Here is a 25,542-nt window from a genome sequence, read left to right on the forward strand (position 1 = left end):
GTCCTGTCTCGAAGCCCTGCCCTGGGTGGAGATGGGCCCTCACAGAAGGAAGCCGAAACAGGGTCGAAGGTGGAGGGGGCGGCCCACAGGAGCGCAGCCCCCCTGCAGTGGGAAGGGGAGTCCCCGGGGACCACACGCGCTGTCGATGTGGCTCTCAGCAGGACTTTTCATTTTAGACAACTTTTGGTGCATCTGTCCCCAAGGCTACAGGGTGGCTGGTGGCATCCCAGGGCTGCTCATGGGGACCCCCAGCACGTGGCTGAAATGAGGTGGGGCAGATGGGGCAGGGGCTCCCGAGACCCCAGCAGCACCCACACCACAGAGGACACAGGACGAGTTCCTGGGACGCCATCCTGAGAGGCAGAGCAAACGGCCCGCTGGCCGCGCCCAGGTGACGCTCCTGAGCTCCCAGCACCAGCCCACCCGCCGTCCCACTCCTAGGCAAGCCCTGGACTCAGGGACCTCCCAGGGCTGGGGCACGGTGGGAGAGGGGCAGAGGTGCCTCCCGGGGCTGGAGACGGACTGTGGTGGGTGGCCGGGACCCCCACGCCCCACCTAGCTCCAGTCTCTTCCAAGGCCAGAGGGGACCACAGTGAGGGGTGCAGTGCTGCTGCTGGACTCGGGGCTCTCCTTCCTGCCTGTGGAGACCCCTCAGGTCTGAGCCTCCGTCCTGTGATCCCCCTTCTGACTCTGATCAGTGTGGCACACTGAAGAGAGGACATGGGGACATGGGCACCTGGTGTAGGGATCAGAGACCGGGGACCCCAGGCTGGGTGGGGGACAGGGTGATGGGGCTTAGCTGGGGACCTCGGCTGGGCTGAGGGCTCCTCAGGGTTAGGCCTGTGGCCCCACTGCACCTGCTCCCAGAGCCCTGGGGTCAGCACGTGCCCCTGTCACTGATGACAACGTGGAGGCCGCCTGGGCCAGGAGTCTGGAGAGCCCCAGCAGCCCCACCCTGGGCCAGCATCTCATAGGTGGCCCTCCCCACCCTGTGACCTGGGCACCTCCTGTCCCACCACTTGGCTACCCTGCCCTGGGCTGTCCCTCACCCACTCGGAGGCCATTCCCTCCCCACCCACAGCAGAAAGTCACTCCCGGGAGCTCTGAAGGGTACCAGGGTGGAAGAGGTGCAGAACGGTCCCCACCAACCTCTGGCCTTCGAAAGGGGCCCAGAGAGGCCCACTCTGAGTGACTCTGCCCAGCCAGGCCCTGCACCACCCCCAGCTCTCCCTCGGGGCAGGAGTGGCCCCTTCCCAGCTTCTGCCAGCAGGGAGAGCTGGCCACCTGAGGCCTTGAGGAAAACCTGCTGGGACGGTGGGGCAGGGACAGCTAGTCCCTCCCAGGCCAGGTGGCCTTCAGCAGGCCACCCCATGCTCAGCCCGGGGGTACGGAGAGGAGCTGCCCGGACCTCCTCCCAGGCTTCAGCAGCTCCAGGCCTGTCCAGGCTGTCCATCAGGATGGACAGAGACCGGAACTGGATGGACAGCGCCATAGGCCGGGAGTGCCGTGCAGCAGGGGAGGGCTGAGGACCAGGAGCCTGGGGGGAGAGGGGGCAGAGAGGAGCCGAGGGGGCAGACAGATTTATTCCTCCCCTCCCTGTCCGGCAGCCACCCAGGGGGCCTGGCGGTGGCCCAGCGTGGGCAGGGTGGGTCTGCTGCACCCTGGCACTCAGGGTGGGCGGGGCAGCCACCGTGTCCTCCCTGGGCAAGGCCGGCTGGGCACCTGGGTGGCGCCCACTGGGACGCCCACTGGACCTGGCAGAGCAGCAAGAAGGCTTTCCCGCAGACCGGGGGATAAAGTGACTGAGGCAGTGACAAGGTCGAAAGGGGCTAGTGAGGCTGGGGCGGAAAGTCTCTCAGGTCCCGTGGACACGCAGCGCTGGCCTCACACCACGCTCTGCCGGCCCCCCGCCCCCTCGAAGCCGGACACCCCCGAGCCGCCGCCCCGGCCAAAGTCAATGAAAATCCCTTCGGAGTCAGAGTCCGCGGACTCCAGCGTCTGGTCCACCAGGGTCTCGGGGCTGGAGGAGGGTGGGGAGCCGCGGGCAGGGCCTGGCGCCGGCAGCTGGGCCGGGGGGTACAGTCTGCTGGCACAGGGCCCCAAGTGGGGCGACGGGGAGGCCCTGAAGGTGCCCGTGGGGCCCGGGCCAGGGGAGCCAGCGAAGCCCTGGGGCTCGGGGCAGGACGTCATCTCCGACACCGAGTGCCTGCGGATGCCCGGGCCGGCGGCCGCCGCACCCTCCGCCTCGTGCTCGGCCACAGGGTTCAGCAGCGGCGTGTTGTAGCTCTTGGAGCGCACCACGGGGTTCTTGGCCAGGACGTCCCCGGAGCGGGAGCGCAGCAGGCGCTTCTCTGGAGGGAGACACAGGGTTTCAGGCCTCGTGGCCCCTGGCCTTTGCCTCCAGCACCTGGACCCCACGTGCTCTAGGGCCCTTCTGCTGGGCAGACACTGCTGGCCCAGCACTAACCCTGCAGGAAGGGCCACGTGGGCTCTGGCCACGCTCCCTCAGTCCCCCGTGCCAGGAGGGGTGTGGGATGTCACCCGCCGTGGGACACCAGGGTTCCCAGCCTCAGCCTGGGCGGTCAGCAGCACCTCCAGCAAGCTGCCCAGCTTCAGGCCTTCACCTGGACTGTGACGTGTCAAGAACCTGCCAGACAGTGACCTTGGGCCTTGGCCTCGCCACCGTCCAAGTCTAGAATCTTAGGTGCCAGTGCATTCCTGGGCCACCTGGCTCCCGCCCACCTTAGGCTGGCATGCCGGGGCAGGGGAGGACAAGTGCACGCAGTCACAGGGTGGCTGGAGCTGTGACAAAGGCCCTGCCAGGGGGTCAGGCTGTTTGGAGCTGGGGAAAGCCTGTCACAGATGGCCGCTGCAGACCACTGTGTGCTGGGCAGCAGACTGGATGGGGCGAGGGCAAAGGGGGACAACTTGGCCTTCTGTGTACAAGGTGGGCAGGGGAGGGCAGGTCTCATCCTGCCGTCCCCTCGTGACCACCAGGTGCAGGGCTGAGTGGTCCGGGGCCTTGCCTGGACACGGAGGCTGAAGGACCCTCCTCAGCGGGGCTGGGGTCCCCCTGTCCAGGCCCCAGGCAGTGCCTAGTTCTGTCTCTGCCTGAGTGAGATGCAGCTGGCCATGGGCATGGGGCTGCCACTCTAGATGTGAGGGGAGTCCCAAGTGGCCCTTGTACCACTACTGTCCCCTCAGCCCAGGACACTTGCCACCTATCAGCCCAGAGTCTCTGTGGGGACTCACTGGTCTCCCTTTCCCGCTGGACCAGAGCCCATGAAGGTGGGGCCGGGCCATGGACTGAAAGGACCAGGGCAGCACGGTGGCCGGTGGCCAGCTCCTGCTGCCCGCCAGGTGGCCCCAGCTCCCCCCCCCCCCACCAAATACCTGCCCAGGGCTCGCCCAGCTCCAGGCACGTGCTCTGGGCTGACGCCTGGCGGCCTCCCATCCCAAGACAGCGTGGGTGGGCCCTGGGGTTCTGCGGGGATCCCTGCCCCTGCCTGGTGCCACTCCCACCCCCGGGTCTCTGTGTGTCCCCGTCCCACACGGCAGGGCCAGCAGGGCTGTGGCCCTGGACTTCCTGTCTGTCCACAGGAGAACGGGGGCAGTGGTCACCCCAGCCCCAGCCCAGGGCCCAGGTGACCCCTACCCAGGATGCAGGAGTGGGAGGAGGGGCCCTCGCTGGAGAAGAGGCCACAGGTGCCCAGGTACGGTGACACCACCTTCTGGATCAGCGCCTCCAGACGCAGGTAGTCCTCCGTGACGCCCCTGGGCTCGTGCACCCCCTGCAAGAGCGTGAAGGTCACACAGGAACAGGCAGTGAGCACGTGATGCCCAGCCTCTGCCTGCACCGTTCTGCTTCCCGTCCTGTGGGCCCTGCTGCCCCGGCACAGGCAGAGAGCGGACACACTCAGACCCCATCCCTGGGGCCCCAGGGCAGCTGTGATCCTGGGGGCTCAGGGACACACAGCAGAGGCCCTCCACACATGCTGGCCAGCAGCTATGACCTCAGACCCACCCAAGGCTGGGAACAGCAGGGGCCAGGTTCAGTTGGGGACCAAGACAAGGCCGGTGACAAGTTCAGCAAGAGACTAGGCCAAGGTCTCTCAAGGTGAGAGGAGAGGCGACAGGCGGGGCAAGGCAGAGGCCTGTGGGAGGGGTGGCCCTGGGCGAGGTGGGGACCATCTGAGGGCTGCAGGAGGCATGGCGGCCACCAGGGGGCAGCGCCGCCCAGGCCTTGGCCGCCTCCCTCCCTGGAGTTCCCTGGGGCAACTACAGCCCAGCCCTGTGCTGCCTGCTGCTCCCAGCACCACAGAAGGTGGCCCTCCTACTCTCCCTGCGGCCCTCACACCTGCCCTGCGGGGCCTGACCCCCTTTTCCATCACAGAGACGAGGAACAGGCCCAGAGAGGTCCTGGGACCTCCCAGCCTGACAGCTAGAAGCGCCACCCATGGTGGACATCCAGCTCGGCAGCCAGGACAACCTCAGGCCTCCGGCCCAGCGCCACTCTCCACCCTACCAACCTCACCTTCCAGCCCCTGCCCCCAGGCCGACCGACAGACCCTAACTTTAAAGGGACTCCATGCGCCCAGGGGGTTGAGAACAAGGAGCAGGGGTTGGCAGCCCAAGACCAGCGTGAGGTCAGGCTTGCGGGCAAGGCTCTTTCCCTGCCTGTAAGGTGGGCTGGCAGTGCCTGCTGCCTCCCGTGGTGATGGCAGGCCGTGGGGAGCGCCAGGGTGCAGGAGGCACCCAGCTGCCCGGTGCCGCCCTCTGGACAGGGTCCCGCCCTGCTGCGGGCCAGGCCTTGCTGGCTGGTGAGCTCCAACGGGAGGACGCTGAGGTCCCTGCCTTGTGGGCCCCCAGCACAGGAGGTAAGCACAGCGTCCGCCCAGGAGGACAGCCCTGGCCCACCCCCTCCCGGGCACCTGCAGCCTCTCCTGGCCTCGTCGGTCCCCCCCCAGATTCCCTGTCCCCAGTCACAGGTCCGGAACCCTGGCCTTCAGCTCCACCTCTGGTGCTCCCACGGCCTGTGCCCACCAGGCCCCACCCAGCGGCCCGGCTGCGGCCCCGCCACCCACCTGCAGCACCAGCAGCATCTGCACAATGGCGGGCGGCACGCGGGCATGGGCACGGGCCAGTGCATCCTCCAGCTTCACGCTGAGAGTGATGGTGTTCCGGAACAGCAGCAGGGCCAGCTGGCGCACCGAGGGCTCCTTGCCCTGCGGACAGGGCGCTGCACCCATCTGCCGCCAAGAGGGCTCCACCCCGCCCACCCCGGGTTACGGGTCAGGACACGGGAACGGGCCACTGACCCTCAGGGCCCCTGTACCTCCTGTCCTCCCAGATGACCCCCCCACAGAGCCCAGGGCCCTCCCAGCTCCCCTGGCAGGGACAGTCCTGCACTCGGGGCCAGGTGCCTGCGCTCAGCTCTGCAGGGCTCGGAGGGTCCTCCTGATCTGCCTCTCACGGGCAGGTCCCGAGAAGCGCAGGAAGGCCAGGGCAGGAATGCGTCACCACCCTGTCCCACGTGGCAGGGCACCTGCACTGGGTAGAAGATGGCCTGCAGCGTGGGCAGCACGTCACTGAAGAAGAAGTCCCAGGTCTCTGCCAGGGAGTCCAGCAGCTTCTGTCCTGTGTGCACAAGGAGCCGTCACTGCCTGCCCCGGACAGACGCCAGTGGATCCTTCTGCCCACCCAGGGCGAGGAGCCGAGGGCCCAAGCCAAGCCCTAGAGGTGCCTGCCCAGGTGACACTGCCTGCCCTCTGTGCCCAGGCTGCCACCTACAAAACAGGAGCACAACAGGCCAGAGCCAGTGGGACCCCATGAGACTAAGCCCAGGCGCTCAGTACACAGTCCAGTGCCAGGCGGCCAGTCCTGTGCCCGCCACACAGGTGTGCCCGCAGGAGCTGCAGCTCAGTCTCCCCACCCCCGCAAGACCCTGCCAGGCAGGTGAGGAGTCGTCCTCCTGCCAGCCGAAAGCGTGCCCAAGCCAGGCCCGATGCTGGACATCAGGACCCATTAATGGCAGGGAGCTGGGCCCAGAAGACACTGGACAAGGGTGGGCAGTGACCTGGGCTACAGTGTCAGGTCTCCCCGCAGGGCCTGGCCACGCTGCCCGTCTGCTTGTGAAGCCAGAAAGCCCACTTCACCAGGGGGAGCGTGTCCAGGTCAGCGGGGAGGGCTCCTGAGGAGGTGACATCCACGCCAGGTTCAGGGGGTAGCTGCCGAAGAAGGGGGCGTTCTTGCTACATGAACACCCAAAGCAGGTGTGTGTGAGCAGGCATTCCCACAAGCTCTGTGGGCATTTTGCTGGCCTGGGGCAGAGTGGCACTGTCCAGTGGGTGGGTGGCTCTCCAGGAACAGGGCAGCTGAGGTGCCCCAAGCTGGCTCTGGGCGCCTACAGAAGACGCAGCTTGCAGGGCGCTGGCCTCTGGGCCTGGAGTCAGCAGACAGCTGGGCCCCGGGCTGTGGGGTGCAGGAAGGAGCAGGCCCCAGCATGTGTCCCCTGCCCCTGCCGCTTGGAGGGACTCTGTGTTTGGGTCTAAATGAAGGGGGGCGAGCCCCTGACGTGGCCAGCCTGCCTCCCAGGCCACACTGCCAGGCAGCCCAGCTCTGGGTTTCCATGGGAACACGGTGGCCAGCCAAGGGCCTTCGTCCGGCTCACCTTACTTTCCTGGGGTCCTGCACCCTCACCCCAAGCCCCCAGGACCGGGTAGGTGCAGGGCACCAGGGGCAGCCCCGTGAGCAGGCCCTGCCTCCCGAGTGGCTGCCCGCTGCTCTCTGGGAGGCCAGCTCTCCCCTCCTGGGTGGCCCGTACCTGGCTGCCAGGGCCAGGCGGCCAGCAGGGAGGCCGGGATGGGCGGATGCCTGCTCCGCAGCAGAGCTCTGCCCACACACAAAGTCCCTCAGTTCCCTGTGTCGTGCAGGAAGAAAGGCCGCTCAGTCCCCGGGGCTGGCCGTGGGGCAGCCCTGGGCGCCGGCCAGGCCAGTGTTCCGCTGAGCTCAGGCCATTCTCCAGCCCACGGGGCGGAAACGCTGCGGAAAGCAGATGTTGTAAAACACAGAACCCAGGCCCCGGCCAGGCCGCAGGCTGACAGCCCGGGAGGGGAGCCTTGTCCTGGGCCAGGATCCCACTGGGGCTGCCGCTGAGTGGGGCACCTGGGGGCTGTGGGACGGTCAGGGGCTGCTCTGCGCCTTGCTGTGTGGCCCAGGAAGCTCCTCAGCAGCCCTCAGGGGTGCCCTCTGTGCAGCGGGCTGAAGAACACCCCATGGGGTCGTGGGGACAGGCAGCTGGGCGTCTGCTCTGGCATGACCCCAGGACCCGGGGTCAGCAGTGCAGGGAGGGCTGTTGGGCCCAGGGGCAGCCAGGCTCCATGAGGGCTGTCACCCGGGTAGATCCTTCCTCAGCTCAAGGGTGCTGAGAGCCATCGTGCAGCCCAGGGACAGGAGTGAACCTGGCCGGTCCAGCTCAGGGCTCCCAGCCATACCCTGGAGACCACAGGGATGATGAAGGCCAGAGGGCAGTGACCAGAGAGCAGCAGGACGCAGGGACAGGGACCCTGGCGGGGTGTGGCCAGAGCCCAGGAGCACGGCCAAGGATGCGGGGCTGCTGGTGGCGCCCTGTGGGCACAAGGCCTCCGGGGGCTCCTGCTGGACAGCCTGGGCCTCGGCCACCTCCCATCCCGGGAAGCAGCCCTCGGCCTCCACCTCTCCTCTCTTTCCTTGTCCAGGAAGGCCCTGCTTGGCTGGCGTCCAGGGCCTGCTGGAGGCCAGAGAAGGGCTGCCCCGTCCCTGCCGGCCTCCTCCTGCACAGCCCAGCTGGGGCCTGGCCGGCGGCCACTCCTCTGGGGAAACCCGGGCGGGAGCAGGACAGGGCGGCAGGGCAGACATCCTTCTAAACTCGCCACACGCGAGGCCTGTAGAGGCCGACCGCTCCGTGCAGCCTGGCCAAAGGACGGCGACCTTTCTTCCCCAGGCCACCTCCTCCTTACGTCCACCACACTGGGCCCCACCAACTTTCCGTGTCTCTGTCCCCAGCTGTGAGTCCCTGCAGGGCAGACCCTGCATCCCTCCACCTCCAGGTCCCCAGAGACCTCCAGGGCTGACATGCAGGGAGCACCAGGAGGAGCCCGGGGAGCTGGTCCACCTACAGCACTAGAGGGGGCACCCAGACTGGGCAGGACGTGGTGTGCCTGTGGGACCTGGGAGCTGACAGCCAGGTGGTGACTCCCAGCCCAGAACTTGCTGCTGTCCCCGGTGCCCAGGGAGGTTGGACACGGCCTCCTAGGCTGCCTGTCAATTCCGTCAGCCACCAAGTGCCCGCTGGGAGGCCTGGAGGACACAGGAGGTGGGGACCGAGCTCCGCCAGGCCACACGGAGCCTCCCTTCTCTGAGGTGCCCTGGCTGCCCCGGCTGGGCTTGCCCTGTGCTCCCAGCTCAGCCACAGACGCTGCCTGCTCAGGAAGCAGCCCGACCCCCAGTGGCCAGGGCTGAGCTGCGAGTCTGCTGGGCTGGCAGGTGTGCGGGGCGCACCTGGCAGAGCGGAGACTGGTGTCGCATGTGCTCCACGAGCCCCGGAGCCTGAGCCAGCACCCGGGCGAGCAGGACTCTGCAGAGGGGCTCTTCCCGCCGCTGCCCTGCCCCATGCCACACCTGCCGAAGGGCGCTGGCACCTGGGCTACTGCCTGAGGCCCTTGGATGCCAGAGGTCAAGGCCACAGCCTCCTGCCAGGCCAGAAAGAGAGGCCACCGGGACTGTCACCACCCCTCTCTGCAGTGTAGCCACAGACAGCCTATCACCACGGCACTGTCCCCATTTGGGAACAAGGACCTGAAGTCTCCACGAGGTGGGAATGAGCTTTGAGAAAGCTCATCTGACCACCCTCGCGACGCTCAGTCAGCAGCTCCTGGTCCTGGCCCTGGCCCTTCAGCTTCTGTCTGAGCCAGCTCCCCTCCAGCCGCCAAGTCCCCGAGCAGTTCCTCCCAGGACCCAGGACAGGCTCTACCCGGCAGCAAGTCCCCGAGGGCAGTGAGGAGAGGCAGGGCCTTCCCTGGCGGCCAGGTCCACCTAGCTGCGGGTGTGAGGGAGGGACGCTCTCCCTGAGGTCCGCTGCCCGGGGCCACTCTGTCCTCCAAGCCCTCTGACCAGAGTGCGACTCCTCCAGCCCAGAGCCCTGGGGACCAGGCAGAGCCCAGCAGGCATGACCCCGCGTGCACACGGGCCAGGCCACTGTCCCATGGTCCCGGCAGGCCAGCCGCAGGTAGGCAGGTCCCTGCTGAGGGGCCACCACTCACCCTCGTAGAAGCGGATCTTGTCCCGGAGGATCACCATGCCCTGAGTCAGCAGCTGGTTCTGGAAGCAAGCAGAGGGTCGTCACTGTCACGGTGTGCCCTGGGGTGACCAGGCCCACGAGACCTCACAGGCCACCAACAAGCAGCTGGGCCTCAGGGGCAGCGACTGCCCCGGGCTCCTCACCCACCAGGCAGAGCCTGCACCTCAGGGGGTCACGAGGCAGGAGGTGGCGGCAGGGACGCCCTCCAACACGCGGGCTGACCTGGAGCCTCCTGGGCTGGGCTGGGCAGGCCCCTGCGCACCCCTTCCTGACGCCCGGCTCCTGGCCACACACGGGGGACCCAGGCACAAGGCAGGCGGCTCGGCCCAGAGCGAGGTCTCTATGCACCTTCCCAGAGCTGAGGCGGGGACGGCCCAGCCCACCCATGATACTGCTTGCGTCCCTATGAGGAGCGGTGTCCCCAGAAGGAGGCGGAGCAGGGCTCATGGGGACAGAGAGGACTTCAAAACCAGGATGTGGACGGGAAGCGGCCAGAGAGCGCCCATGGCCCCTGCACGGATGTGACCTGTGCAGAAGAGGCAGGTGCAGGGACGGAGGGCACAGGGACAGGGGGCTGGGGGGCGCAGGGCCGGGGGGGCCGGGGGTCTGGGCTGGGCCACTGCTCCTGAGGCCGAGAGATGGCTCTACCTCGTGGTGACGTCAGCAGCACTCTGCCGACACGCCAGCACCCCTGGGTCTGTGCTCGTCTCCATGAACAGCCAGGGGTGGCCCGGGACAATCCCTGTGAGGCTGCCACGTGATAACTTTAAAAAGCCCTAAGACCCCGTGAGCGGGACCACTGCCTCTCCCCGTCCTGGGCTGGTGCCTTGCCGGGCCTGTGTGGGGGCCTGGAGGGGCCCTGGGCATCCACACCGCCTGGCTGAGCTCAGAGCACCGTGCGATGCCCTTGGCCCTCCTGGCTGCGTGATCTCGGGTCAGTGCAGCCACCTCGCCAGCCCCTGGCTCCCGAGGGCTCGGGCCTGCGGCGGGCCAGCCACATTGGGGCAGAGGCTGGGAGAGGCCTCAGGCCTGGGACTGTCCAGGTGGCACAAATACCACATCTGGGGTCCTGCACTGGTCGCTGGGTGGGGGTGGACCATCACCAGCACCAAGTCCTCTTGGTGCCAGGGACGTCACTACGACTCACCTGCGTCTTTCTTAAGCACCACCACACCCCACACTGGCTGGACGGGGACACCAAGCCTCGCGAAGCAAGTCCCTGCACTCCCCTCGCAGGCTGCAGCACAGCCGGAGCCACACCCAGCAACAGCAGGTGACCCCGTCCTCCCTGGCCAGCAAGTGCCACCCACCTGCAGGTACTCCGTGAAGAAGGGCCCGAGCTCCGTCTTCAGCAGCTGCCTGTGGGCGGGAGGGCAGACGAGGGTGAGCAGGAGGCCACACGGGGACCAGAGAGGGGGACCAGGGGCCGAGGCCACCCGGGCAGCAGGAGACTGACCTGCAGCTCACAGCATGGGGGTGGGCGCCTGGGCCGCCAGCTCGGCAGGCCTGGGCCTGCTGTGTGTTCCGGGCTCCTGGGACCCCTGTGCATCAAGCACGCCGCCCAAGCAGCCTCACAGAGGGGCGCTGCAGGGTCCCCAGGACAGCGAGGACCCATCTCCCTCGCTGCCTCAAGCAGACACGTGGCAGGGCTGGACCCCACCACCCGGCTCGGGGCCCTCCGCCCTGCCCAGGCCCCGGAGCTGACAGCCTGCATCTCCCGAGCGTCCTCTCCTTTACTCCAGAGCAGCTTGCTCGGTCTTCAGGGACCCACGGCAGGCGCCGACCGGAGTCCCCTTTTTGCAGGAGAGGCAGAAGCTCAGAGAGGTCAAGTGTCTGGTCCAAGGCCACACTGCACATGGCAGCATGAGGATCTGACACTCCCACCGAGCGCCTCCAGGGTCTGAATGACGTCACTGCACCTACCACAGGCTGAGAACACGGGCACCAGCTCATCCTCACCAACAGTCTTTTATGTCCTGAGCCAAACTGATCAGAAACCGCAATTTAAAAAGCTGCTTTAGAGAGACTTTTAGACCAATCCTGAGCTGGGCACAGTGGCACCCACCAGGAATCCCAGCGACGCAGGAGGCCGAGGCAAGAGGACCGCAAGTTCCAGGTAGCCCCGGGCGATTAGCAGAACCCTGTCTCAAAGTAAACAGGGCAGGGGCCCCGTGGAAGAGCAGCCTGGGCTTCATCTCCAGCACCAAAAATAAACAAATAAACAAAATAAGCCGGTTCTGAATCCCAGGCCCCATTCCGCACGGTGCTGACCGTGAGTTCCAGTAACCAGGGCTTAGCTGCCGCCAGTCCCAACAGCTCAGTCCAAGTTCCCGTTCCCTTGGCATTAACTGAGCAACTACATAAAGCACAGTGGCTCCGCCAGTTCCCAGGCCCCGATCACATGCAGATGACGGATGCACCTCACGATCAGTGACCAGCAATGTCACTTCTTTCAGAGTCACTGATTGGTCCCCGAGCCTCCAGCATCCAGCTGGAGCATGCAGTGAAGCGTGCAGCTGGGCTGTCCACTCGGCTGCCTGCGGTGACCCCAGGTGGTGTTTACAAAACGGGCAAGAGAAAGAGGGTCAGCCAAGAAGGTGCGGCAGGCCCGAGGTTCCCTGCTCACGGGTGTGTGTGTGTGTGTGTGTGTGTGTGAAGTTCCCCAGACTCATCGCCAGTTGAGGGCGCGGTGGAAGCACACTCACCCACCACCCGCATCCTGGCCCACCCAGGCGTGCCGGGAACTCCCCTCAGCCACAGCTGAGCGAAACCTGCACAAAGCCCGCTTCAAACCAAGCGCTGCGCACACACGTTCACCGTGAAGGGCAGGGTCGCCTGTGGCTTTCGCTCGGCGGTCAGGTCAAAGCCCGTGCACTGAGTCACCGGCAGTAGGGATGGTCTGTCAGCGAGGGGAACGGTGCTGGGTGGGGACGGCCGCTCGAACTACACTGAGAACATTTTTCATTTAAATTATTTTAAAAACTTTGAGACAGGGTCTTGCTGAGTTGCCCAGACGGCCTCAAACCTCAATCCTCCTGTCTCAGCCTCCAGAGGCATGTGACCACACCCAGCTTGGTAAGTCCCGTGGTCCTGTTTTTATAACCAAGAAATAAAATACTCAGCATTCCTAATGCTACATTACACGGTCCTAAACAGATGTCCACTTTTACTTGGGGGCTGGGGATTGAACCCAGGGGTGCTCTGCCACCGAGCTGTATCTCCAGCCCTATTTATTTTTTAAGGCAGGGCCTAGATTGCTGAGGCTGCCCTTGAACTTGGGATCCTCCTGCCTTGGCCTTCCTAGTTGCTGGGATTTTTCTTGTTCCTCGATACATTTAGAACTAACAGTAGGAGCTCCTGATATCTGACAAAAGTCTTTAAGACCACAGAACAGTCGTCGACTCCGACATGGCTTACCAAGGCCACTCTGCAGTTTCTACACAGGTGTTTTTAGGGTCTGCCCTGCGCAGCAGAAAGAGGAACCGCTGGATTCTTCAAAAGCAACACATGGAAGAAAAAGCCCCAGAGGCCTGCTTCTGCAGGAGGCCCCTCTTCCTGCTGAGGCCCGGGCCTAAGGGTGACAAAGCCAACTGTCCCTGCCCCTGATCAGCTGTGGCACTTCGGGTTGGGTGGGGCAGGCGGCCATGAACTTATCCTTCCCTGTAAAGAAGGCTGGTCCTCAGGCCCTGAAAGGCCCCGGGGCAGCTCCCCACCCCGGGCAGCTGTGAGCTGGAGCCCGGCTCCCTCCACCAGCCCTGGGCCCTGAGACCTCAGCGAGCCCAGAGAGCTCTGTGCCTGGGCCGGAACCAGCACACCAGCCACTGAGATGAAGTGGCTTCCACATCCTGGCCCCGTGACACGGGCTTGGGGTTCAGACAGCACCAGCATGGGTTGTCAGGGGGACAGTGCTGTTCCCACAGCTGAGCGGGGCCAGTCACAGGCCTTGGCTCACAGCCCGACAGGTGGAAGGGCACCCCGACTCAGGGACAGGAAGCCATGGGTCAGCTGGTGGCGGCCCTGGGCCCGGCCTCACCCTGGCCAAGCTTCTCTTAGCAGGCTCGAGGCCAGCGTCCCCCTGCACAACTGAGAAATCAGCGGAGGTAGAACTGAGGGGCCCAAGTCCACATGGCGGCAACAGTGCCCGATGACCCTTCCCGGCCAGCTCTTGCCCAGCAGCCCTCCTCCCTCTCCCAGTCCCCCAGGAGAACCAGCTGGCTCTCCAAGGACCAAGCCGTGACCCCACCCCCATGTCCAGGCCGTGTGTCTCAAGGTCCCACACCTGAGGGCCACGCTGGGTGGCAGGGAAGGGGCACCACCCTGAGGAAGCCCGCCCGTGGGGGATGGGCACGGGGTGGGCTGCAGCGAACCTCGGGCCCCAGAGGAGGGGCCGCCCTCTGGGCAGAGCCAGGAGCCCGCAGAGGGCAGCGCCAGGCCACAGCACCCTGGACTGGTGCCCGGCTGGAGCCAGGAGGAAGGAGGGCGCCTCGGAGCACAAGGCGGCCGAGTGCCCGCCACACACTGCTCGGCCCCCGGCAGACAGCAGCAGCCTCCAGGACACAGAGGGGGGCTGCCTGGACAGAGGCCCTGGGGGCATTCTGCAGGGACTAGATGGGCTCGAGGACTGCAGCACCGAGCAGGAGGGCCATCGAGCACCGGGAAGGGGGCCAGTGGGCGCGACCCACTGCGGAAGGACAGGCCGGGCGCCCACGGGGCACGACTACAGCCAGCAAGAGCTGTCCCCAGACCTCCTCCAGCTGTCCACCTCTGAGGGGGGACGGGGAGACACGGCCAGGCAACAGGACTTCCTCAAGACCAAAAGGTCTTTGGCTTCAAAAGACCCATCAGGACAGGCAGGTGGAGAGAGCCGTGCAGCAGGGTCTAGGCCACGTGCACGGAGACCCCAAGTCACAGCGGGAGGGTGTGACCAGGCTCTCCCACAATAGCACCCAAGAAGGGCTCGGCGTGGTCAGCGTCAGGGGACCACCCAAGGCCACTGCTCCACTGCACTCCGCGGGCATCCCTGGACTCGGCAGAGTGGGCTGACTCACCAACTGTCAAGTGCACCCTTTAAAGTTGCTCTAGCGTCCACGTGCATGCCACCATGCCCTCCCAGAGCACGTCCATCACCAGAAGAGCCCCGCCCCCCGCGCTCACTGCCCGCCCTGCCCCAGCCTCTCTGGAGCCGCTGGGCCCGTGGGGTTCCTGGGCTGCACGTGCGGGGCAGCCTCCCTCGGCCCAGCGCTTTGAAGGCTCATGCGAGCTAGAGCTTGTCAGGCTTCGTGTCCATTCACCGGGAGATGGACACAGCTGTCCCTGCCCCTGGCTGCCATGATGCTGCTGCCCACGTCTGTGCACAGGATCTGGTGGGACCCGTGGCCTTGTCTCTCCCGGTCTGTGTCCAGGACTGGAGCTGTGGGGCCCCGTGGGAACTGCTGGGTTCCCACGTCCACCACCGGCCTCCCGCTGGGTGGTCTCCCAGCCCAGGTGTGTGGGCACTCGCCACATGGGCAGGATGATGGGGTCACCTGAGGTGCACCTGGAACGTCGACTGTTCAGAAGCGGCACCGGCACACCCGCGTGCACACACACGGGGGCAGCAGGGGTGAGCAAGGTGCCTGCCCTGCCCAAGCTGGGCCCTGCGAGGGACGCCCCTCAGGGAGCAGCTGCCCTCCACAGCCCCAGCCAGACACACAGGACCAAAGCTCATCAGCCACTTGGATTTCGCCCCTAACCAGACCCACTTGATCCAAGGTGGGCTCGTGGTCGGGGAGCTGGTCCAGGCGGACAGTTCTGAAGGACCCCAGGCCTGAGTCCCGGCTCACTAGCTCTGTGACTGTGAGCAGGCCCACTCAACGGCCCCATGCCTCAGTCTCCCCATCTGCCAGATGAGACAGTCAGGCCCAGGGCCGCAGTGCCAAGTGGGCGAGAGGTCAGACGGGCACTCTGGGCGCAGGGTGGTGCCGGCGAAACTCCCGCGAAAGGCCTGTCACCGTTACTGAAGGGCTCCCGACACTCCATCTCCACCTGGCTGAGACCAACGTGCCCCAAACTGCAGTGTCTGCAGGGCTCAAAGTCCCCGCCAGGTCTCCTGTGTCGGGGCAGGCAGTGGCCGGGTGACCGCCATGGCCTGGGGCCGTGGGGAGGTGGCCGGGGCGGGGCTCTGCCAGCTCTGCTTGGCATTCCGAGGTCTCCCTGCCGGTTGCCTCAGCACCAGGAGGCTCTCGAGGCCTGTCACACACCTGTTCCCTGAGCAGACGCAGGTAAGAAAAGCGGGGAGCCGGGGCCCAGGGAGCCACAAGAGCAGAACCCCACGAGGGCCAGGGAGACGGGAGTTTCTGTTCTCCACGTGATGCCATCTTCCCTCCCTGGGCTCAGCCGACCCTTGTCACAGGCACCTGCTCACCAGTCCTGACCCTTCCCTCTCACCTCAGGTGACAAGGGGAAGCTTCCCTGACTCCTTTTCCATATATGCTTTTCACATGGGGACAGGGCAGCATGGGTCAGGGCTGTGTGACCCTGGGTAAGTAGCTCGACCCCTCTGAGCTCTGGCTTCCTCTGCCTGCTTCACAGTGGTGCCCTGAGGGTGCTCCCACCCTCGTTCCCTGCTCGTCACAGGACATGAGAGGAGTGCTGGGCTGTACTGCCTTTCCTCTGGTCATTAGGCAGGTGGGTCCTTCCGCTGACAGAATAAAGGCCCTCCGTGACGTGACGCTCCACACTGGCAGGGAAGGTGTCATCTCATGCCACTCTCCACCCGCTTCCCCGGAAGGACGTCCCGGGAGGGGTGGAGGCGCGGGCCCCCAGGCCCAGAGGCTGGCTGAGGTCACGGGGGTCCAGGTCCTGGCCGTGGCCGCTGCCCACTCGGGCCTCGCCCTCCCACCGAGGCCCAGCACAGCAGGAGCTCGCTGTCCCCACCCGCCAGGCCCCAGGAGGTGGTGGACACTCACCGGACACCTTCGTTGAGGCTGAAGAGCTCCTGGTCGGGCAGGCCCCTGCGCTGGAAGACGGCGATCACCCCGTTGTGGATGCTGTGGCCAGGGAGAGAGGAGGGTCACCACCCAGAGGCCCCTGTCTCCCCTTCCCTGCTCAGCTCCTCGAGAGCCGGGAGGGGGCAGGGATGGGCAGGGCTGGCTGGTCCCTCAGGGCCCTGTGCACACCCAGATTTCAGCCCTGGCCTCCATGGAGCGAAGGCCTGTGTCAGGTGCCTCCTGGTCAGGTGCCTTCTGCAGGCCGCTTGGGCACCCTGCACGGCCAAGCCTCGGCCAGCTCCACCTCCTCCCCAGCTTCCCCGTGGGGCTGGAAATGGGCGGGGGACACGCTGCTGGCCTCTCCTGCCCCCAGTGTCCACATCCCACTGACCGGCCTGCTCAGGGCTTGTTGCCTGGGGTCCGTTCCACCTCCACCCACCCCCTACCCCACGTGACCCGGGCTCCCCAGCCCACCAGGGCCAGCTTCCGGGTGGCCCCAGCCAGTGTGGTCAGCAGAGCCCCGAGGGCTTCAGCCCCAGCTTGTGGAAGCAGGGTCCATGGGTGCCCCCTCTGAAGCCGGAGGGGACTCTGGTGACCACTCGGCTCTAGCTGAGGTGGTGGCTTGGGCCCTGCCCACTGGTCGGATGCAGACCCCCAGTGGAGCCCGTGGGCCCCAGCCTCTGCACAGAGCCGGCCGCCTCGCCTGCCTGCACCAGCCCGCGTGCGCCGGGGTCCCCGGGATTCCGCCTTCGCTCCAGCACCTGACCCTCAGGAAGGAGGCCTGCTCCTGACTGTGCCTGCCTCTGGCTCAGAGGAGCCGGGAACGTGCGCCTGCCTCATCCTCCTCCGGCCACCCTGTCTTGGCCAGCTGCTCCCTGGGTGACATTCCTGCACCCCAGGCCCCCCCACAGAGCACAGGGCCCCCAGGCTGGGCCATGTCCCTGGGTCTAGTTGTCCACCACCTCCAGGAAGCTCTCCTGCCCTGCCCAACACCACTCCCAGGCCAGTGTCCCGCCAGCATCCCGCTAGTCCTGCCACCACTGAGTCCCCGGTGGGGAGCAGTCCAGGGCTGGGGGCCCACGGCTGTCTAGGGCTTTCTAGCGGGGGCTGGCTGCCACACTGACACTCCTCGGCCTGGAGGGACAGCTGGCCACACCTGCCACCCACAGCAGGAAGCAGGGGGGCTCCTGGTGTCCTTTCATTAACCCTTTCCTGTGACTGGCTGCCCATTCTGCAGATGAGGAAACCGAGGCCAGAGAGGCTGAGTCCCACGCCAGACGATGCAGAGCTAGCAACCTGGTGACCCGTGTCACCCGCTCCACCTAGCCAGGGTCCCTGCATGGAGCCAGGTCTGGGTAGGGTTTCGTCCCCAGACCTCACGTCCCCGGCATGCCAAGGGGCTCCACAACTGGTGCCAGGCCAGAGGCCAAGGCCCTGCCCTGCTAGGAGTTACCGCTGGCCTCTCGGCAGCTGCTGGCCAGGACCAGCTGGACACGTGCCCCTGGCCTGGTTGCCGACCACCTAGGCTGGCGCCCCCTTTGTGTGTCTGCCCCCCAGCCCCTGCCCTGTCTGTGGGAGGGATCACCAGGGCCGGGCCGGCTGCAGCAAGGGTGTGTGGCCCACCCAGGGCGGGGCCAGTCCTGTGTGCAGACAGGGACTAATCCCAGGGAGGGTCTGGCGGGTCCCAGAGGGCAGCTGCCACCCTGGAATCCCCAGGGAGGGGAGGAGCTCCGGGCTGTGGCAGGTGGCAGCATTCCTGGCCCCTGGGCCCCGAATGGCAGCTCAGGGAGGGCTCGGGCCGAGGTTGTCCTTGGGGCCGGGGGCACGGCCCCTCTGCTGTGCATGGCGGTCCCATTGCTGGGACTCAAGCCAGGCCAAGGCCAGGCCAGGGAGAAGGGGCCCGCAGACACCAGTGTGGGAGGACCCGGGGCCAGCTGGGCGCAGGTGGCCTGTGCTGCCCCACTGACTGTCTTCAGGGACCCACCCGACGGCCTGCTCTGGTCCCCAGCACGGAGGTAACTGGACAAGGTCCTCCCTCCTGCCTAAGGGCCTGCCCCTGCTGTTCCCTGTCCCTGGAGGGTCACCTCCCTGCCCTCAGGGCCAGGGCCCTCCTCTCTGGCCCTGTGTGGGCAGTGGTCTTCCTGGGGAAGAAGGTGGCTACCTGGCTCTCAGCACCCCCACCTGAGGGGGACCCAGGAGGGGTGAGTGTCCAAAGCCCTTGAACCCCTGCCACAGGCCTCCAGGGCTGCGGGCCATGCCCCCGAGGCTCTGCTGTCCCTGTCCCCTCACCCCGACCCCACAGTGGACCCCGAACCTTCTGCAGCCCCGTGCACGGCCAGGTCAGGCCCGGGTCTGAATCTCAGCTGGGTGCCTGGCCAGGCCACCTAAGTCCTGGGCCTGGTATCCCCTCCACATGGTGGGCGGGGTGTGTAGTGCCTGCCCACGGGGCGTGGTCCTAGGCTTAGGCCACAGGGAGGAGAGCGCGTCCACACCTGCCTGGGCCATGGATGGGTGGTCTTCTGCCTCCTCCTCCTCCTAACCACCAGCGGGCGGCGGGCACCGCTAGGCTCCAGGTCATAGAAGAAAACAGAGGCCAAGGGGCTTGTCCCAGTGCCACCGCTGATACCCAGCAAAGCCAGAACTGAGATGGGACCCTGGCCCAGGGTCCCCACCCCGCAGGCTGCGCCTCCCCACGCCTCACTCGGACCCTGGGGGTGCGCAGGTTGGACCCCCGCCCTCTCCAGCTCCACGCTCTCCCCACAGTCCCAGCTGGTCAACCAAACAGCCTTCTGTGCCCCTCGGAGGGAGAGGAAGGGTGGGGAGTGCCGGAGGTCCTCGTGTGACTCGTCATCCCCAAAATAGAAGAGAAACCCCAGCTGTCCAGCCAGGGCCTCCTAGACCAGAGCTGGGCGGGCCAGCCCAGGCATCTGAGGTGTTCTGGTGGAAACCCAAGGGCCCCAGGGACTCCTGGTGGGCCGGAGGGGGAGCCCCTCACCCAGCAGGGAGAAGGTCCCTCCTGGCCCCAGGTCCCCCCACAGGGCAGCTTCCCATATGCGAGGAGGGTGGTCCAGTCCCAGGGCTGGCCCCCACGTCTTGACTGCATGCGGTGGGCGCAGGTGAGGAACCAGGATCGAGTGTCACCCCCTAGGGCTGGACGGAGGGCCCCTGGGCGGGGGGAGAGGCTCCTGCTGAAGAGGGAGGTGGGGTCCCAGGGGGCCCATGCTGGGGATCTTGGCTGCCCCCCAGGAGGCAGGGTCCTATCTTCCCAGGCCCCAGAGGGCTTGGAGAGAAGACGGAGTCACTGGTAGGGCCCCCTCCTCACTGTACCCCCCAGAGACCAACCTGGCCCCCAGCTGGCGGGCCCCTCCCCCCAGCTGCAGTCTGGCCTGGCTCCTCCCAGGACCCACGAGTCACCAGGATTTCTGGTGCAGGGGGCAGAGCACAGGGCTGTCCACGTGCTCGGTGAGTACCCTACCACCCAGCGGCACCCCGCCCCTCCAGCCAGGAACACGCCGCACCCGAGTGGGCAGGAGTGGGCCCAGCCTGCGAGGGTCCAGGTGGCAGGCACCTGAGCCCATTCACACCTGGGCTCCGGCCCACCTGCCACGGACAGGCTGGGGACAGAGGTGTGTCCATGCGCTCCCCCTGACTGCCTGCCCACCCTGGGCCACCTCTGCCTCTGGCCCCTCCCCAGTCCCCCACCCACGGAGGCTGGGTTCTGACTGGCTGTGGCTGGGGAGGGGGAGAAGCTGGGTATGTGGGTGTCCCATGGGTGTTGTAACACAGGGCCACAAGTGCCGGGCACAATGACACATACCTGTGATCCCAGGGACTTGGGAGGCTGAGGCCAGAGCAAGACCCTCAGCAACTTGGTGGGACCCCGTCTCAAAATAAAAAATAAAAAGGGCTGGGGGTGTGGCTCAGTGGTGAGCACCCTGGGAATGTGGCTCATGGTCCAGCACCCCTGGGGGTGTGGCTCAGTGGTGGAGCACCCTGGGAATGTGGCTCAGTGGTGAGCACCCCTGGGGGTGTGGCTCATGGTCCAGCACCCCTGGGGGTGTGGCTCAGTAGTCCAGCACCCCTGGGAGTGTGGCTCAGTGGTGAGCACCCTTGGGCTTGATCCTTGGTGCCAATAGACAGTAGGTGGGCTGAGTGCCACAAATTTTCTAAAATGCTCCCGATCTGTCCTGTGGTTCAGAGGCGGCCGACTCGCCTCAGCCTGGCTGGCTTGGCCTCAGGTGGGGTGGGGACCTCAGGCTAGGCTCCAAGAGGACCCTCCTTGCCTTTTCCACTTCCAGAGCCCCCTGTTCCTTGGCCTCTCTGCTTCTGTCCCCCTTCTCTGACTCTGACCCTGTGGTCACGCAGCGCCTCCCCTGCTAGTCCAGGGCCACCTCCCACCTCAAGACCCTTGACCGAGTGACAGCTGCGAAGTCCCTTCTGCCCCGAGCAACCCCACGTCCACAGTCACCTTCAGGGGGCCCAGGGCAGCTCTGCCCGCCTCAGCCCACCTGGAAGCCTTGGGCCACATGCCTGCCTCGCAGGACCCTCCTGGGCTGGCGCACGCCCTCATCCCAGCGGCCAGGGAGGCTGAGGTCGGAGCCTCAGCAGCTGAGCACGCGGCTCGACCTCTACTGCCAGAGAAAGAAAAGAAGGACACGGCCTCCCTCCAGGGCTGCTGGGGGAGGAGTGGGTGGACCTGGCTGGACGCCAGCCCCAGCCTGACCACTGTGTGGACACAGGCGGCCCCTGCACCTCTGTGAGCCTTGTCTGTTCATCTGCAGAATGGGGACATCGAGCTCCACCTTGAGGGCTATGGGGACAGGGGATGTCACCCATGCCCATGTCCCCAGCACCGGCTGGGGTGTGGCTGCTGGATGTGAAATGGGGTGTTTGTGATGCTGGAGGATGGGGCCAGTCAGTGCCTGTCCAGGACCAGGGGACAAGACCAGGTCCTGGGGACGCCTGCCTGTGCCCTCACCCCAGGGCCAGCTGCTAGCTATGGAATACGGCTCTTCCCGCCAACACCCACCTCACCTGGCCCCAGCTGGGACCTGCGTGTCCCTGGAGGATGCTCTGTCAGACTGGGGACCTGTCCCAGTCCCTTTCCCACTGAGTTTGCTTCCCTATGTAGGGCACCCGAGGAGGTGCCCTGGTGGGTGATGAGAAGCAAAGCCCTGCCTCTCTACCCTGGGCTACCCGGGCACATCCCTGCCCAGGCCTCCGCTTAGAGCAGGTGGACACCTGGGCTCCAAGGCCCCAGCCTCTGGGAGGCGCTCCATGGTGGGTGTGCCCGCAGGTGGGCTTGGGGAGGTCTCCTGTGTGGTCAGCCCCACGGGGGGTTCCAAGACAGAGGTGGGGACACTGTCTAGGCCCTGCCTGAGAAGGCCTGAATACCTGGTGTGTCCCCCTAGAACCTTGGGACCTCCGTGGATCTCAGGCATCTTCCGGGAGTGTCTCTGGTGCCCCTGGAGGCAGGGGAGAAACAGGGGCTGGGAGTGCGTCGCTGCCGGGAGACTCAGGCCTGGCCAGAGGATCACAGGGCTGCCCTGGCACCCCACCAGGCCAACCTCAAGCCCCAGCTCCAAAGGCCTGCACGCCCTTCCCCTCAGGATATACCCAGTGGTCACCCCCAGCACCTCCTGCTCCACCAGGAAGGATGTGAAAACACAGGTGGCCCTTCAGTTCAAGGGCACGACCTTCACAGGACTAGGGGTCCCAAGTGAGCAACAGGCATGTGCAGTGAGCAGGGAGTGGGGCTGCCAGGGTGACGCGGGTCAGGGCCCTTCAGGGAGATGAAGGCGCCAGGTGGGAGCAGCAGGGATACCTTCAGAACCCTTGCAGACTCCTGTCCTCACTGGCACCCATACCCCAGAAGTGCCCCAAGGGAGCGTGGCTCAGCCCAGGCCTGGTACAGGCCGGAAGGGGCCATAGCTGCCCACTGAAGCAGCGCAGCAGCAGCAGGTGGCTTCGGTGGGTTCTGGCTCAGCAGCTGGCCTGGACCCCCTCAGTGTCCACTCGCAAGCCCCAGGGGCACGGGCTGCAGTGCGGGACCAGGCCGCCGGCGCCGTCACCTTCCAGAGGTGGCTCCCTGCTTGTGTTCTGACTGCTCCTCAGGCTCCCGCGGCGGCACTCTGGTAAGCCTGGGCCGGGCCAGCAGAGGCTAGCAGGGAACGAGGGGTGAGGGAAGGACTGGCCAGGGTGAGGGCATGGGCTCCATCTTCGTGCCAGAGGAGAGGGAGGTGCAGGAGCTGAGGGGTGGCGCTGTGGTGGCTGCAGCGGGTGGGCCATGCCCCCCCCCCAGGACCCAGGACCTCAGCCGTGACCGGGAGGTGAGTCCTGGCAGGGTCCTGGCAGATGTGGTGGGTGAGGAGCCCGAGAGGAAGCCAGCCCAGGTCTGGGGTCTGGAGGAGGAGGCCCTGAGGAGAGGCTGGAGGGCTGTGCAGGGCCTGGAGCCTGCAGAGGCAAAGGACACCGCCCTGGAGCCGCCAGGGGCACAGCCAGCACACCTTGGTGGACTTCTGCCTCTGCCACTGCGACAGGGTTCCTTTGGTTGTTTAAAGCCACAGGTTTGTGGTCATTTATTCTAGCAGCCCCAGGAAAATGATGGCAGTCACAAGATAAGAGGGAAGGAGGAGTCCAAGCTGTCCTGACCCTGCACAAGGGAGCATGCCAGGAGAGGGCAGCAGATGACGCTCAGGGACCAGGAGGGGACCCCTGGATCCCACTGTGTCCACTGTAGATGGGGAAGGCACTCTGACCCTGAGCCCAGCGCACACCTGCCCATGGAGAGGAGCAGGGCTTGGGCCCTGCATGTCCCGAGTGGTGCGGGCTGAGAGCCAGGCGAGGGGCAGGGAGAAGCAGGCTGCTCACGGGGCCTGGCACACAGCAGAAGCACAGGTCGCGGTAGGGCCTGCTGCGCACGCAGGACAGGTGGGAGCTGACGGGCCCCAGGCTGGGAGACATAGGCCGGCAGGAGCCACAGGACAGGGCCACCCAGTGACACACCAGTGGCAGGACTCAGGTGACCTCCCTGGGGTCCCAGAACTCACCTGAGACTCAGAGCCTCCAGGGTCACCCAGGGTTAGGGAGGGGGTTCCTAAGTCTCCTGAGCAGGGACCCAGCCAGGGCTCCCACTTGGAAACCCCAGGAGGAGACTCAGCCTGGGTGGGAGGGGGCTCACAAGGCTGCTGTCTGTGTGGAAGGTTCAGGAAGTGACTGACTCCCCAGGAGAACCCTGGATGCTGCCTCGAGGGGCTCTAGGGATAAGTTCTTTTATTATCCTTTTTGGCTCTGGGGACTGGACCTGGAGGCACTCTAGCACTGAGCTACATTCCCAGTCCTTTTATTTTTTGAGACAAGATCTTGCTAAGTCACCCAGGCTTGAACCTGTGACCCTCCTGCCTCAGGGACTACAGGAGTGCACCACTGGGCCTGGGCTTGGGTTGCCAGTCAGGAGAACCTTCCACGAGCCAAGCACCATGCTGGGGGCATCAGTGCATTTCCATGTTCAGTTCTGACAATAGCTCTGACAGAGGCCACCATTATTCACCCATTTTATAGATAAAGAAATCAGAGGAGCAGAGACGTTAGATGACTTGCTCAAGTCCACACAGCAGGGTTGTGAATTAAGTCTGGCTCCTTCCACTAAACCCAGGCAAGAAACAAGAACTCTCCATCATCAGTACTGCAGAGGAGGACAGGAACCTTGAGGCCCCAGGAGTCACAGGGCCAGTGAGTCTCCCCAACAGGAATCCTTCTCCTCCTCTGCTGAAACCCTGCACTGGGAGGGCTGTGCATTCCCACCAGAGAGAAAGCAGGGCAGCCATGTCCCAGTCCTCAAGCAGCTTGCGACTTAGTAGACAGGCACACAAGTGACCAGGTCCTGCCTAGTGCTCAGACAGGGTCCTAGCTGGCAGTTCCGTGCCCACCAAGGTGCCCATGAAGGGTGGTATTAACGGACTAGACATGTGTCCAAGTGGCAGCCAGGCTCTGGTGGCTGAACCCACAGCTTGGGTAGAGGAGCATGGCAAATGGCATCCGGAGTACTGCCAGGTGCAGAGGTGGAGCCGGCATCCACAGAACCCCAATGGCCTGCCTCGCCCCCTCAGCCCTTGGCCTCCTTTTGGTGGAAACTCCTATTCCTGAAAGTTGGACGCCAACAGATGGGCTTCGCAAACCCAGCACGCCCGGCACATACAGTGGCGGGAGGGGCTTCCCAGGCCCGCGCTGGGCTGGGGTCGGGCCTGTGGGGGAGGGTCTGGCCAGGACTGCCGGCAGCTGCCGCACCCCTGCTGACAGCTGGGAGCGCTGGGTCCACTGGGGAGTCACCGCCCACCCTCGCCGGACTTTACACGCAGACACAGGAAGTGCGGCGGCTCCCCACCCGGAGCCCCGAGGCTCCCGGGCTTCCCTGCACACACGGAGAACACTTCCTGCCATCACGCCCACCGGGCGCAGACGTGGAAGCGCCCCGGATTCCGGGCGCTCCGACCCACCCCCGGACCTCGCGGGCCTCGGTCTCCGCTCCGGGAACACGTTGCACTAAACTTCCCTCCGGCCCGCGCAACTCCGGCGGGCGGAGCAAGTTCTCCGCGAACGGCGGAGCGCGGTGCCCGGGCGCGCTCCTCGCTCGGGGCGGCCCTCGCCCGCGGCCAGGCTCCGAGGCCCCCTCCCAGGCGCCGGGACCCGGGAGGGCGCGGCCTTACCTGTTCCAGGTGGCGTTGGCGCAGGCCCGGCGCTGCTGTGTGCCCCGCTCGTCCGCGGCGGCGGCCGCCGTCTCTCTCTTGCCCAGGTCACTGAGGCTGGGCGAACTCATGAACTTCAACCTGCGGAGAGTCCTCATGGTGACCCTGGTGGCCCGCTCGGCGGCCACGCGTGCCCTGCGCCACGCCACGCCGCGGCCCGGCGCTGCGCCCTCTACAAGGAAACTTGGGCAGGAGCAGGAAGCCGAACGGCCCGGCGGGGTCCCGCCCCGGCCCCGCGCCTCCGCCCCGGGCCGCCTGCCGGCCGCCCCGCCGGGTTAATCATTGCTCCCAGCGGCTGCAGCGCGCACAGTCCCGGGCGCCTCCGGCACTGGCCCCGCGCAAACGCAGGCCGGGGGCGGAGCCCGGGCCGAGGGGCGGGGCCTGACCAGCTGGGCGCGGGGCTCGACGCCCCGCCCCTGGCGGCCGGTGCGTCCCTCGTTGCGTGGTCGCGGGGGTCACACTCAGCCCCCTCCCCTCCTCTGAGGGCCACACG

The 25,542-nt window shown here is 66.2% G+C and overlaps 1 protein-coding gene across 1 annotated transcript; it reads right to left on the reverse strand.

The window, feature by feature from the left end:
• Nucleotides 1–1,884: 1,884 nt before the first annotated feature.
• On the reverse strand, nucleotides 1,885–25,204 carry LOC113186765 (proline-rich protein 5). The gene is made up of 8 exons (XM_026394303.2): nucleotides 25,011–25,204; nucleotides 16,285–16,365; nucleotides 10,648–10,696; nucleotides 9,300–9,357; nucleotides 5,546–5,637; nucleotides 5,085–5,225; nucleotides 3,656–3,791; nucleotides 1,885–2,351 (listed from the first exon to the last, which is right to left on the reverse strand). The coding sequence occupies exons 1-8, from the start codon at nucleotides 25,145–25,147 to the stop codon at nucleotides 1,885–1,887; spliced, it is 1,161 nt and encodes a 386-aa protein (XP_026250088.2). The 5' UTR covers nucleotides 25,148–25,204.
• Between the last annotated feature and the right edge of the window lie 338 nt (nucleotides 25,205–25,542).

This window comes from Urocitellus parryii, unplaced genomic scaffold, assembly GCF_045843805.1.
Source record: "Urocitellus parryii isolate mUroPar1 unplaced genomic scaffold, mUroPar1.hap1 Scaffold_2431, whole genome shotgun sequence".
NCBI lineage: Eukaryota > Metazoa > Chordata > Mammalia > Rodentia > Sciuridae > Urocitellus > Urocitellus parryii.